The 15,109-nt window shown below is 42.7% G+C and overlaps 1 protein-coding gene across 5 annotated transcripts in view; it reads left to right on the forward strand.

Annotated features, from left to right (window-relative positions):
• Positions 1 to 2,325: 2,325 nt before the first annotated feature.
• The window catches only part of ZNF280D (zinc finger protein 280D), a 79,523-nt gene continuing 66,739 nt past the window's right edge, over positions 2,326 to 15,109 (forward strand). For 2 of the 5 annotated variants that reach the window (XM_048866181.2, XM_048866184.2), the window contains exons 1-2: positions 2,332 to 2,582; positions 11,322 to 11,473. In XM_048866181.2, the coding sequence (XP_048722138.2) occupies positions 11,329 to 11,473 (145 nt within the window). In that variant the 5' untranslated portion in view covers positions 2,332 to 2,582; positions 11,322 to 11,328. Of the gene's footprint in view, positions 2,583 to 11,321; positions 11,474 to 12,140; positions 12,232 to 15,109 lie in introns of all 5 variants that reach the window. The other 3 variants (XM_075133058.1, XM_075133057.1, XM_048866187.2) reach the window with 3 other exon arrangements.

Raw genomic sequence — 15,109 nt, forward strand, 5'->3', positions numbered from 1 at the left:
CTATGGAAGTTGTCAAGCGCAGTAGGAGGTTCAGCATGTGTGGGCTGAAAAAAAATATAAGACACTGGGCAATAATCTAGCACATAAGTAATTTTGAAGTAAGCAGCATATAAATGTCTTTCAGTCCTGTATATTTAAAATTCTCGGGGGTGGGGGAGTATTTTTATACCCTGTAATAGGAATAACAAATTGGAAACCAATCTGTTACTTTCCTCTAAAATTACAGGGTAGAAAATAGTTGTATGCAATGTTGTTCTAGTGTAGAAAATAGGGCTTAGAGTGGAAGTCTAGATTCAAGCTTAATCATAGAACTCTAATCACCTCCATGATATTAGGGGTGGAGCAGCCTTGTCCCCTGGGGGAGGAATAGCAATAGACAACAGAAAAGGCATGTGAAAGGTTGAATGTCTTAAAGTTGGTCCTTTTCATTCTGACTCAGAAAATTTTACATAAAAGTATTAACTGAACTTAGTAAAAATGCTGTTTTTTCCATCATATTAAAATGAGATGGGGGAAATGGTCTAAAATAGAAACTGCCACTAGTCCCTGTGGAGGTTTTTTCCCTCGCTGTGCAAGGCCTGATCCTTCAGGCCACGAGTAGTACCATTAAAATAAATAAGGTTGTTGTACCTAGTTAAGTAAAGGTTTGCAAGACTGGACCCTCACATCCTGATGTTTGATACATGTGGGCAAACCCTTATGTCCAGGTGGAGTCCTGTCAACTATAGTGGGATTCTACGTGGCTAAAAGGCTCCATTGTGCACATTGGACTGCAGGATCAGGCTCTTAGACTGTAAATTCCTAGATTACTTCTGGGGTTTTGTATAGAGCCGAGCACACTAGAGCTAAACAAATTACATGAACAATAACAAATATATATATGCAAATATTTAGACATGAATATTGTCAGATTTAAATATTTTTCTCATTTTATATCTGTTAATGAAAATGTGCATATAGCTATTATACAATGTACATGTGTCAAAGTTTCATATTTTGCGTTCCATTAGTTCACTATACTTGGCAGATTGTTGCACTTTGTATTTACTGTAGGTATGACTTTCCCTGAAGTGGAGTAATATTCTGATCATAGGTATATGATGCAGGGAATTATTGGTGATCGTGGTTGGTTGTATTGTGTGCTGAAGGCAATGTCCCAGTCTGGGTTTTTCAGGGATCTGTCTGTGCCTGGTGCTACAGATGCCATTGGCTGTGCTGTGAACTTGGCTTACTTTGTGGTATACATCCTGCATCTATAGTCTTGGTACACAGTGCCGTCTATGCTTCCTGGTGCAGGGAATCAGTCTATTTCTGTGGTTTGGGCTTCCTGTGGGATTGGTTCATGCCTGAGGCCCTTGATAATGGGAGGGCAGCTTACATCATGGCATTCAGCCCTATTCCTACCCATTATGGTGCCCTCCACAGCCCGAGCACCTGCTCCCCACACTGAGGATCTGGGCTGCGCTAAAGGCTTGTGGAGGCAGGAGCTGTGGGGGGCTGCTTTAGGGGGCCCCAAAGGCCCAGAGCAGCCCTAGGGGATTAGCAGGGGGCCTGGCGCTGGCAGAAGGAAGTGGAATGACCCAGCCCCAGCCGTGTTGCTCAGGGGAGGGAGCCTGGGGGGAGGGCTCTGTGCCCCCCTTCCGCACTCACGGGTGGCAGGAAGCGGAGTGACATGGGGGGAGCCAGTGGGCTGGGGCTGGGTTGCTCTGCTTCCTCCCACCGCTGGTGAGTGCGGGGCTAAGCCTGACTCCTGCTTCTAGCGCCAGGCTGCCCCTGCTAATCCCCTGGGCCGCTTCTGTTGCTGAGGGAAAGGGCTTGGGAGAAGGGGTGGAAAATGAGGGCGGGAAGAGGCGGGGCAGGGACGGAGGGAGTTGACCTGGGCCCCGCACCCCCTCGGAACATCCCTGCCCCTTGCAGTGGGCACACCGCATATGGGGGCCAGCTGGGGGATAGGGCTGGCTGCTGGCACTGCGGCATACGAAGCACAGAGCTGCACAGGGCACCCATGACATTATTCTGCATGTGCCTAAGGCCGGCCCTGAGGGCCTGTGGCCCATGGGTGGTGGTGGGGCACCAGTGGCCCAGCCCCCTCACGGGCTACGTCTCCAGGGTTGCTGGGATGAGTACAGTATGGAGGGAGGGCTTGCTCCTGCCCGCTGCTGGGGAGAGGGGAGGAGTACTGTGTTGCAGCGGAGCCCCGGGGCGAGGAAGCGCCGAGGGTGCGGCCTACAGGCAAGGCCTGCCCTGTGCCGCCGCAGGGTGTGAGGCCAGGCACATGGCGCTGCGCGCGTTGTGCGGGCCTCCCCCGCGCTGCCCCGCCCCCTCCCCGATGGCTGCCGGAAAGAAGGCGCTTCTGTGGGGCTGACCTGCACTTTACCCATCAGCCAGCGCGCCGGGTTCAGCAAACACCCCCCCCCCCCCTTCCTTTTCCAGGAGCGGCGGCTGCAGTAGCAGGAGGCTGAGGTTGGGCGCCGCGGCAAGGCAATGTGAGGATCCTCTGTCGGAGCCGCCCCCTCCCATCCCCCAGTCAGTCAGGGAGGGAGTGTGCGAGCCTGCCGCGGCCTCTTCACACGCGCAGCACGGTAAGCCGGCACGCTCCTTCTGTCCCCTCCGCGCAGGGACGGCCTGCTCAGGGCCTTCCCGTGCGGAGGGCGTTGCTGCTGCTTAGCGGCGGGTGGGCCACCGGGGGGATTGTCGCCTATGAGACCGGCGCCATCTTGGCTCGGAGCGTGGCCTTGTGGCGCCCCCCCCCCCCTTCCTCGGACCGGCGAGCTCTGGGACTCGCAGGCTTTCTAGCGAGCCTGTTGGTCTCCGCGTACAGCGGGGGACGGGAGCTTGCCGGGCTCAGCCTGCCGCGTCCGCGCTTTGTTGGTGGCTCCCGGATAGTTGCGAATGGGTGTTACTGATCCTCCCTCCCCGTTCTAGTTGTGCAAGCAGGCTTCTGGTCCCCAGACAGCCTCTCGTGCCCGACGCCAAACCCAGCCCTCGTCTCAGACACCTGGGGTCACGGAGTGTCAGAGGGAAATGTTGAGGCCACGTTAAAGAGAACGGTTCTAGAGGGAGCTAAGCTGCTTCCCCAGGATCTCTGCGCCCTGCCCTGGCCTCACCTCACACCCATTTGAGCTCGGGGTGAGAACGTCTAATTTGTTTACAAAGGTAACGTTGCCCTTCTTTAGGAGGCACTTACCACCTCATGACAGTGAGGCGGGAAGGTGCTTTTTAAAGGGAAGTTTTACCACTGGGCTCGGTGCTTAATTTCTGTTTTTTAATTTGCATCAAACTTAAATTTTATCATTTATCACTAACCCAATGTTTGGCAGCCTCTAAAACAAACCAAGACCATGCAAACCCTAATAGATTGCCCATATACCATTAAATCATGCTAACTGAAGTCGTGTGGACCAGATGTAAGGTGGTGGTGGCCAGGTGGATGATTTAGGTTGAGCTTTGGGCTTGTGATGTAAAATCTAGTTTTGCTTCCTAGGAACTCTTAAAGGGCAACTGTTAAAGTTTAACAGTCAGTTTCATTACATCACACAGATAATTTAACTATTGTGCTGACAAATTGACCAACAAGCAAGGCCAATCTGAAAAGCTTTACTATCATGAAATAGATGCCTCCATTCTCTTCTCTGCAAGGATAGTTACTTCCTGATTTTGTACAACTGAATCAGAGAATAATACTAAGATTTATAGGCCCATGGAAACTATCCATGTTGGAATTTCCGCAGCACACTGAGGGTGGTAACATATCAACTATAAATTGCTGAGGGATTTCAGTAACTTATTACGTTTTTGTAGCTTGTCATGTCAAAAACAAAGATGACATTTTATAGCCTAAGTTTACACACACTGTTTTGCAAAAGTTCCTCCCTCTTCTCCCGTTGTATTCTTGCCCACTTCTTATTTCTTAAACAGCAGTTTTCATTTTTTTAGTTTCTTTTAAGTATGTAAACGCTCAAAATTATTATAACACTCCACAATAAGGATGGGGACATGTATATTTAGTAAGCCTATTACATCTGTGCTGAGTGTACACCTATGGTATTAAGATGGAGATATGACAGCTATGCAGAGAAGCAAAAACTCGTATTCCATCATGAACTTAGTTTTCACTTTATTTTGCTCAATAAGATACGAAGTTGATTTTTTGACTTGCATCAGGCTCAAGCAGTTCTGATGATTACAGTTGAGTAATACCCTAAAAGTTGATGCAGTTGTGGCTGCTGTAATGAACATTCATGACTAGTGTTAGTTTTTGTTGTTCAGAAATGTAGCAGTATTGGCCAGAATCTTCTTTAAAGGAAAGGAGAAGCTTTTTTTTTTTTTTCTAGCTGCTCATACTTATTTTTAATTTTTTTCAGCAATCCTCTTCTTTCGAGAAGTTTTGTCATTCCATGAAGAAAACTTGAAACTTGTTTTAAAAGTTAAAACTTTGAATGCTTTCATGTTTCTAAGAAAATGAAGTTTACTCCACAATTCTGATCTGTCATGTATAGGATTTAATTATAGGTGATGCTTTTAGTTTTCAACATTTGCTTTGTCAGGATCCCGCTTCCCATTTGGTAGTGTGGAAAGTATAGCATGCTCATGACTCCCTCACACATTATCGTAACCCACAGATTGAAAACCTATTATCTACACGGCTTAGCTTAAATACAGTCTCTGTTTCTAGGATCAAGGGTAATAGTTCTGTTAACATTGAGAGAAACCGCTAGGCAGGGGTTGGCAAACTTTTTGGCCTGAGGGCCACATCGGGTTCCGAAACTGTATGGAGGGCCGGGTAGGGAAGGCTATGCCTTCCGAAAAAGCCTGCCCCCCAGCCCCCTATGCGCCCCCTCCCGCTTCTCACCCCCTGACTGCCCCCCTTAGAATCCCTGAGTCATCCAACCCCCCCTGCTTCTTGTCCCCTGACCATCCCCTCCCAGGACCCCCCATCCCCCTCCCTGTCCCCTGACTGCCCCGTCCGCTATCCATACCTCAGACCGCCCCCCTGTTCCTCATCCCCTGACTGTTCTCCCGCCCCCCCCGAACCTCCACCCCATCCAACCGTCCCCTGCTCCCCCACTCCAACTGCTGCCCATCCCCTGACTGCCCCCCTGGACTCCCTGCCCCTTATCCAACCTCCCCGCCCCCTTACCATGCTGCTCAGAGCAGCAGGACTGGCAGCCGCACAGCCTGGACAGAGCCAGCTGCACTGCCTGGCAGGAGCTTGCAACCCTGCAGCTCAGAGCACTGGCGCAACGGCGAGCTGAGGCTGCGGAGGAGGGGGCTAGCCTCCCTGGCCGGGAGCTCAAGGGCTGGGCAGCACGGTCCCGCGGGCCGGATGTGGCTCCTCGTCCGTAGTTTGCCCACCTCTGCACTAGGCTCATGCAATGTGTTATCTGCTTTAGCCTATTTAAAAAGCATAAACTTTACAAAACTATTTGTGTTCTGAATGAGCTAGCAGTACTATGATAAAATAAATGTTTGGCACATATGCAACAAGATATCTGATTCATTTGCCATTGAAAGATGACAATACCCTGGACTGCTGTGTTGATGACTTACTTGTTAGTCAAGCTGTAAGAAAATTTCAGATTGCAATTCTGCTGTGGAAACGTAAACTTCTAACACGCGCTACAATTTTGTATTGTTTCTGCACGTTTCAATAACTTTGTGACCTGGCATCCGGCATCACACTGCTACCAAATTTTTTTAGAACTTTTTTTATGGTAGTTGAACTGACTGCAACTTTTGAACCAAAAAAAATCAACAACTTTCATACAGCCTTACTTATCAGTCCTCTTTTTTAAGGATATTCCTAGAAAAGGTGGAAGAAACTGTTTGAAAGAGGTAGATATGGAGTGTTGCACATGAGGTGTTAATTTATAAGTGAGGTCATGTGTTGTTTAACTGGATGATACAGGCCCTCTGCTTATCTTTGATAACTAGGAAATAACTCTCTGTTATCATATGTGTTTCTACTACAGTTATATTGTAGAATGACAGGTTTCAGAGTAGCAGCCGTGTTAGTCTGTATCCGCAAAAAGAAAAGGAGTACTTGTGGCACCTTAGAGACTAACAAATTTATTAGAGCATAAGCTTTCGCGAGCTACTGCTCACTTCATCGGATGCATCCGATTAACTGAGGTGTAGTTCACGAAAGCTTGTGCTCTAATAAATTTATTCGTCTCCAAGGTGCCACAAGTACTCCTATTGTAGAATGAGTTACTGTGCCTATATTTATTTCTCAATCACATTCCTGGGGCAAATGTGTATAGTTTAAATTCAACAAAGTGCTTTATAAACAAAAGTCAAATAATAGTTATTCTCGAAAATGCGGTCGATATCCACTCAGTGAATATCCATGTTAGCCCTCATAGAAGCCTAAGAAAAGAGATGTGGTGCACATTGGCTTAAAGGCTCGTGAATTCTGCCTCTGCACCATTAAAGGAAGTGAATTTCGGAAGAGGTCCTCTTACTGAAGAAGAAGGGAAACTTAACAGAGAAGAAAGCAAACCAATCTTGCAGATGCCTTGCCTTTTAAATTTTTTTAAACCTTTTATTTAAAAATACCACCAGCAGCTTTCCCCCCAAAAAACCCTACCTTGGGAACTTGCCTTAAAAAAAGCTGTTGGAAGGGCACTCTTCTGGGTGCAAAAACAAGCACTCAGAGTTAGGAAGTGCTACATTTATAGTTGCTCATCGCAAAATCAAAATTGTACTTAGTGCATATGCATTATGGTACAGTCTTGAATTACATGATTGCATACAATTTTTATTCCCACAAGATCCGTGCTTAATTCAGTCATGGTATAGACACATTAAGGGGGCAGAATTAAGGCTGTCTGGGCAATATTAAAACTGTCATTTTCTAAATTTTGAGTGTGACTGCAACCTAAACTTTCTGTTAATGTAACTTTTCATCCAATATATAGAGTCTCATCAAAGTCAACAACTTGGATTGCGACCAGAAGTGATTTATTAAAAAAAATAAAAAAATTCTTAAATCTGATGTAATATGCTGTGTGGCTAATATCTTTTCATCAGTTAGCTTTGCTGAACAAATGTTAACTGCACTACCTGAAGCTTCTAGATGGTCTTCAAGAGTAAAGTGCACTGCAGTAAATTGTGGCTGCCAGACTAAAGTCAAGGATAGCTGAGGTGAAGTCGGAGTCTGACATTTGCATATGGCTAGGCATGTGTGTCCATTTGTTTCAAAGTGCTGTTGGCCAACAATACCACCTAAGATTGTATACGTAGCCTGGGATTCACAAGCACATGAAACGGCAAACCTTTCTAATAAAGGGTGGATTTACTCCCTCATTAATAGATATAGAAGCAGTCCCAGATGAATTCTCCAGATACTTCTCCTACCACCCCTTCAAAATTTCTAATATCGCTACCTTCTTACTCAGATTAAGGTTCAAGCAGCTCTCTCATTCAAGTTTTAATCTTGGCCAAACGCTGGAAAAGCAATGTCTCTGATCGAAATATGGCAGATAATCTGGGTAAAATGGCTATGTCATTTGCATAGCAGTGGCACTCCAGCCCGTGTGTGTCTTTTCCGTTCTCTTTCACTTGCTGAAACAAAGGGTTGACAAGAATAGTCTTGCAGTAGCTAAAATGAGTACTCAAAACCATCCTCTGGGATCTGTTATTCAGGAACCGGTCAGAATAACTCATGCTCTTTTCACAGTTTGTGTGCACAAACACGTGATTGACTTTAATAAAGGCTGATTTAAAAAAAAAAAAAAAAGTGGCTTCAGTGCCTGGTCATTGTTCGTTCCTAGGAGCGTATCAGCTAACGAAACCAGGTCTATTGCTGTACTATGTCCAAAGGGTAAAGGAAATTAACAAACTCTAAATATGTCTAAAACATCCTAAATGGAATTTTTTGACAACAGGGAGATTAGATATAGTATAGCCAACATAAGGAGAGTGTATCTAGACACTTGATCACTTGTGCTTACATACCACAGTTTCTATACTGAAGAATAAGGAATCATCCTGTCCTATCAAGCCATTGATATTGGGACTCTGGTTTAAAATACTCCTTATAGAGAACTCGGTATTAAAATTAAGTCCATTAAACATCATGAGGAGACCACCAAAATGCCTTCACATGTGATTGATCTGTGTCATGAACTAGAGGAGGCAATGGTGCAACCATGATAGAAGTGTATTTTCAGTCACCAAAATCTGACCAGCTGAATGCGTGGAGATAGTCTCAGAGGTCATGAGATCATAAACTGATCCAGAAGTGCTTCTGGAGCAAATATGGATACTGAAGTCAACCCAGTACTGCAGCAGGAAAAAACAATAAACTTGTAGACATTTTTCAGTGCAGTAGGGCAGCCTGTACATCAGCTTTATTCTGATATCACTCCCATTAACGGACATTCACAAGTGAATGTATAAAATGAAACAGTGGAGCTGGTTGAAAATTTTCAAATAAATTATGGGCTGTTTATGAACATTTTTAAATAGGGTTTTTAGAAACTTCTTTTTTCAGAAAAATTATATGACAAAACTTTACAACGTGCTCTATTCAGCTAGTTCAGGGGTGAAGCTTTTGAGCTAGCTGAATAATTTAAGTAAGCAAAGAATCTTCACAGCAACGGTTCCTTTCACACAAAGCAGGGTCTTCGTCAAAGCAGTGGAATACTTTGCTGAAGACGCTGTACTTAAATAAGCTGCTTATACAATTCAAGGAACTCCTGTACTGGCTATATGAGGTGATCTGGTGGTGAAGCTGTTCAGTTAGTTTTCTTAAACTGGCTGACAAATTTGACACAGGTTGTGGTTTCAGATAAAGCAACAACTTACTATTTCAATGATCCTGATTGTGGATGCTTCTGAACCAACTGAACAGTTTCACAGAGGTCCCAGTCTGGCAAAGTCACTGTTACTGTGTTGAAGATCTTTTCTGGCACAATGCAAAGACTATTTGCCTATCCAAATCCATTCCCAATCCACCATATTAGACCCCAGTAGATTGCAGGAATGTTTTTGGCCGAAGAACAGTTTTACATCTTTTTCCTATACTATTTAGGAAGTCTTACACACATGCTATATTGGAGACTGAAAATAGCCAATGTAAAAAAATTTCTCCATTGGCTTCTATAATGTACAAAAATCAGTTATGATGACTGATAATTTGTTTTGATATATATAAAAAAAGTTATAAGCCTAGGAGCTCCCAAATTCTCTCCATTAACTCATGGTTTTACTTTCTGCAGGATGTAATTTTCAGAATAGAAGGGCCCAAAAATTAATGAGGCCCAGAAAGTGAATTCTTTCTTTAACCAGTTTTTAATTAACCAGTATTCTTGAAATTCCTCAGAAGATTCAAGCTTTACTCTGATTATGTGATGAAAGCTTGGAGGAAGTTACATTGTGCTTTTCAAATAAAATGCATACATTTAATCACAGTAGCATTCAGTATACTTCGTATTGGTCAAATTCCCATTTATTAACATCACTTCCCCATCTCAATTTAAGTTACTATAATATACTAAGCTTAATGCTTGGGAAAGATGACTATATGCTGAGTGCATGATCTTTGGCCCTTTTGTGCATTCTGCAGCACAAGTGGGGGAGAACAAAACTGACATAACTGCTATGCTGAGGATTCCTGTTGTGGGGGAATAATTCAGCTCTGAGGCATAAATTACTTCACCATCCAAGTTTCAGAGTAACAGCCGTGTTAGTCTGTATTCGCAAAAAGAAAAGGAGTACTTGTGGCAACCGAGATTGGCTGGGGATGGTACTTCTGTGCTGTGGCAATCCTATGCTGGCATAAAGGCCCCTTTGGGAAACATTACCAGCTGTTGTAGCTTAGTGCAGGCTAAGCCATAGCTAGCATATAATGGGCCTCAAGATCAGAGTGCCATAAGCACCTATATTGTGGCTACCTCTTATTGCTGCATGTAGTGATTTGGGCAGCTACGGATTGCGTTTAACACATCAAATGTGTTTGGGTTTTTTTTTCCCTCCGCTCTGGTTGATGCTGCCAGATAGTTGATGCAGCATGTGAAACATTTGTTTCTAGGATAGTTTTGAATTCTTTACGCAGAACTTATTTAAACTTCAATAAGAATCAGGAGCCTTTAAAATAAGGAAGTTCTTTCTCTGTGTCAGTAATTTTAGACCTGTACTAGCATGGCACTAAAGAGATGGAGCTGTGGTGGAGAAAGAATAAGATACAGGCACAATTCAGATTTAAAGTTGAGTGGTAAAAAAAGCTTGTTTTAACTTGTTCAGTTGAGCGGTTATTTGGTCTGTTTCTCAATGATGTTTTCATGCATTAAAGACTGTATTCCTGTCTTAAAATATTTCATAATTCTTTTAAGTATAAAGTGTAGGTCAGGGCTGAACAAATTGTAAGTCTGTTTGCCTCAGGTGGCACATTACAGAAATTAACACAATGGTCCCTTCCCTAAAGAGTTGACAGTCTCTAATTTAGATAGATCATGAGGCTAGAGAAAAGAAGTGGATAAGAAAATGACAAAAAAGGGTTAAAACAAACAAAAATAGTGCAAGACAAAATACACAGAGAAATCATATGAATTCTCATATTCTAGTAGAGGCTGTACTAGGGTGAGAAGTGAGGAATGGACAACATGGCTGGGTCTGCACTGAGCTTTTGCTTAATTTCCAATTGGTGCACTGCCATTGGGAAATCTCCACAAGTAGATTTGGCAAGATGCTGTGGTGAAAACAATGGTGCCTTTCTTAGAGCAAGTCTAAAGGAAGGGGATGATAATGCAAAGGGCATCTTTTCAAGCAATAGTGAGAGCTCTAGTGTAGATTTGACCCTGTAACTGGGTGTCAGTAGTAGGAAACAAAACAAAAGTTGGTTTGAAGGAGGAATTTGAAGGAGCTTTTGGACTTCTGGCACAATAGAAAGAGGGATTCGGTTCTGGATGTTGCAAAGTGTGTGGGAATAAAAAGAATAAAATGATTGCAAGAGTGGAGGAGGATGCAGAGGGAATGATAAAGCAAGGAGAATGAGCAGAGGTGGGTTTTAATAGGTCTTCCCTAAAGTATTTAAGTACCTGGCGCCCAATACTACAGACTCCACTGATATCAATGGAAGCAAGATCAGACGCCTCATAATTTGCAGAAATGTTAACAATAAGTAAGAATTTGAACTGAGCTTATTTGGGGACTAATTCTGTATGAAGGCTACAACTCGGAAGTGTGTTCTGTGGTCGTGTTTGCATCAAACACAATAATTTTATTATTGAAAGGTGTAGGTTATTTGGCCACTTCCCTCCTCCCCGCACCCGCCCACTTTCCATGACACACTTGTGTGATTATTTTTTATTATCTAGTACCAAAATGGCAGAACTGTTTATGGAATGTGAGGAAGAGGAGCTAGAACCATGGCAAAAGAGAGTGAAAGAAGTTGAGGAGGATGATGATGATGATGATGATGAGCCAATCTTCATTGGGGAGATTTCGAGCTCCAAACCGGCCAGTACATGTAAGATAGCATTTTCTACATTATAAAACAAACCTTTTAAATATGTATTCTTGGTATGATGAAGAATGGAAGTAGTAATTTAAAAAATTACTTTCTTTTGAAAAGACTAGATCTTGTACTGTCAGTAAAGATAAAGAGCTAGTAAATTATTTCAGTGTTTTAAATTCATTTCATTCCTGATCATCTACCATACACTAAAGTACAACTGTCTCCTGGGACCCAAGTACAACACAGTTGCCTGCCCTTTGTCCCTCAGGTTAAAGAAAGGACATTTGAAGGCTTTAGTATACTTCAGGAGCTTGGTTAAGATACCATTTACATGACAGAATGAAGTAATATTGTAACTGAAGTCTCCAACCTGGTTGTCTTTGTAGTGAAGATTGGCGCCTGCCTAGACAGACATAATATACATTAATGTAATCCATCCTTTCAAAAAGAACTAATTGAAAAAAAGTCTTTCTACTAGTGTAAGCCTATCTAAATGGCTGAACACTTTTCTGATAAGAGAAAGGCAGTTTCCCTGTCTCCAAAAACCTAATCAGGGAAGGGGAGAGTGTTAACACAGAAAGAATCACTTCAAGGCACCTGTGTCAAATAAAGATGTTGCTATTAATAATCTGATATTAATTCAGTTGAAGTAAGAGTTCATGTTCATCAAGTTCTGTAGTTTTCTCCTAGTGCAGGGAATGAGTTAGGTGATTATGATGCCATCAGCTGTGTCAGAATTCCATGTTTGTCCTGTACTTGGGCCTTGGCAGGTAAGTAAAAGAGAAAATGATTTTTGTTACATTTTATGTTTTAAAATCTAAGTATTTGTAATCTTCTAAAATCTCTCTGTACTGACATCTATGTGTCTATATCACTTTCTGTTACTTATTTGGGGTCGTAAGTAGTATTTTAAATGCTACTTTTGGTATTTTAAAAATCCCTACTGTTCACTTTTTGAATATTAAAGAAGCATTGGTAGTATATTACAGTTGATGTTAAGATAGTAGTCTAATTTAAAATACATACTTTTAAAGGGTTTATCCTCCTGGAAGTTTGAAATTATATTGGTTGGGAATCTGGGATATCAAGTTATCTGCAGAGATAATTTTGGGGGGTGTCAAAGATGGCTTGAACTGGAAAGGATATTTTTAGAAGATGCTGGCAAAAAATGTAATTTGGGTAATGTTCCACATACTGTGTCTTCCAAACAATGTTTTAAAAATGAAAAGTTGACTAAATTTGTGTTTATAATAATTTTAAGACATGGATTAAAGTACAACTTTCAAAAGACCATTTTAGATAAATAGTTACATGGCATGCTGGATTATGCTGATGTATTTTTTTAAAAAAATACTCTATACGATGCTATGTATTTTTAAAAAAAAATACTCTATACGATGCTATGTATTTTTTTTGAAGAGTTGATTAGTCCTTGTACATTGCAGTGTAGACTTCCTGGTTGTTGTGCAAATCTGTCAATGTGGGACAACATTTCAGTAGGAATACTGTGTATTTTACAGGTTTCAGAGAAGCAGCCGTGTTTGTCTGTATTCGCAAAAAGAAAAGGAGTACTTGTGGCACCTTAGAGACTAACCAATTTATTCGAGCATCAGCTTTCATGATCTACAGCATCCAATGAAGTGAGCTGTAGCTCACGAAAGCTTATGCTCAAATAAATTGGTTAGTCTCTAAGGTGCCACAAGTACTCCTTTTTGTGTATTTTACGTGTAGATGGTGTTAATATGGAATATACACATTTGGCATAAAATGGCAGTAGTATATAGGACTGGAAAAAATAATTCAGCGAGCTAACTTATTTTTAGTGTTTCACATTTTCAGTTTTTATTTTAAAAAAATATGGGAATTGTTCAGTGTTTATTTTCCAGACATTGAAATTGGGTTAAAAGTTAGAAATTGGGGAAAAATCAGGGGGGAAAAAAAGAAAAACAAACTTTTTGTAATGTACACATTTTACTACTGTTTAATTGAAACCTTTTTATAATGTGCAAAAGTCTGTTTTGTCTCTCTCAGAGCTAGCAGTTTTTCCCAGAAATCCTGGTTTGCGTATGCTCGCATAATTTTCTTCAAAATATCCTCACTCATGTTGAGCCTCTTGCTGTCTTGGAGGTAGTCTGACTTTGAAAGTATGTGCGCTGAATCAAAAGATCTGGGGGGTACACTCAGAGCTTGCTGTGCCACTTGGCTGGAGTTGGGAAGGGTGTCTTGATGACTGTTTCAAAAAGCCAGCACATCCAGTTTTGCATTGTCTGGGTTAGGCAAGTTCATATAATTATTAAATTCCCCGTTCAGATTTGAAATTTCATCTTTTTTTGTGGCAAATGGTTGAAACACTCTGGCATAACGGTCATAGTCTGCTGCAAAATTCACCTTGAGGAAGGGATGCAACATCTGGATGACTTTCCAAAAAGAATCTTTGGCACCAAATACTTTTGAATTCTGATTATGGGACATGGTTGTCTCCTGTTTCTCACTGAGAGTTGTGTAGAAGGTTTTGAACTCTTTTTTTTTTTTTTTGGTTCTCTCGTGTTCTGGGGTGGGAAGGATTTCCAGAAACAACTGTTTTTGGGGTTTTTTTGCCATGTTTCTCCTGCAACTTTTATGCTCAGTTCAGCTGATATTTTGGTTATCAGGATCCAGTAAACATCTGTATTGGCAAACGTGTTGGCAGTAGTTGGAGAGAACTCCAGTGTTTTCTGTGTGTCACGCAGTGATTCTAGGTTTTCAACAATGGTGTGTAGAATCTGGCGGTCATTTTAGTTATTTGCCAGTCTCTTCAGAGTTTCTCCTTTTAGAACCAACAAACTGAGGATGATCTAGGAGATGCATTAGCACAGTCCACCTGTTATCTGCACGACAGGCAGCGAAATATAAGTTCATCCACTGATGTGGCACAATGGGTAGGTTATCAGTAGTTAGCTCTGCATGCACTGTGTAAAACAAAGCCTTCAATTTCAAGGAGCTAGGATTCATGATGTGACGGAGAGACTGCCGAGACTCATCAAGCCCTCGGATCGCTACCCCTTCCTGCCTCTCCACGTGGGCACCAATGATACTGCCAAGAATGACCATGAGCGGATCACTGCAGACTACGTGGCTCTGGGAAGAAGGATAAAGGAGTTTGAGGCGCAAGAGGTCTTTCCTCCATCCTCCCCGTGGAAGGAAAAGGCCTGGGTAGAGACCGTTGAATTGTGGAAGTCAACGAATGGCTATGCAGGTGGTGTCGGAGAGAAGGCTTTGGATTCCTTGCCCATGGGATGGTGTTCCAAGAAGGAGGAGTGCTAGGCAGAGATGGGCTCCACCTAATGAAGAGAGGGAAGAGCATCTTCGCAAGCAGGCAGCTAACCTAGTGAGGAGGGCTTTAAACTAGGTTCACCGGGGGAAGGAGACCAAAGCCCTGAGGTAAGTGGGATACCGGGAGGAAGCACGAGCAGGAGCACGCGAGAGGGCAGGGCTTCTGCCTCATACTGAGAAAGAGGGACGATCAGTGAGTTATCTCAAGTGCCTGTACACAAATGCAAGAAGCCTGGGAAACAAGCAGGGAGAACTGGAAGTCCTGGCACAGTCAAGGAATTATGATGTGATTGGAATAACAGAGACTTGGTGGGATAACTCACATGACTGGAGTAC

Source organism: Caretta caretta, chromosome 10, assembly GCF_965140235.1.
Source record: "Caretta caretta isolate rCarCar2 chromosome 10, rCarCar1.hap1, whole genome shotgun sequence".
Taxonomy (NCBI): Eukaryota; Metazoa; Chordata; order Testudines; family Cheloniidae; genus Caretta; species Caretta caretta.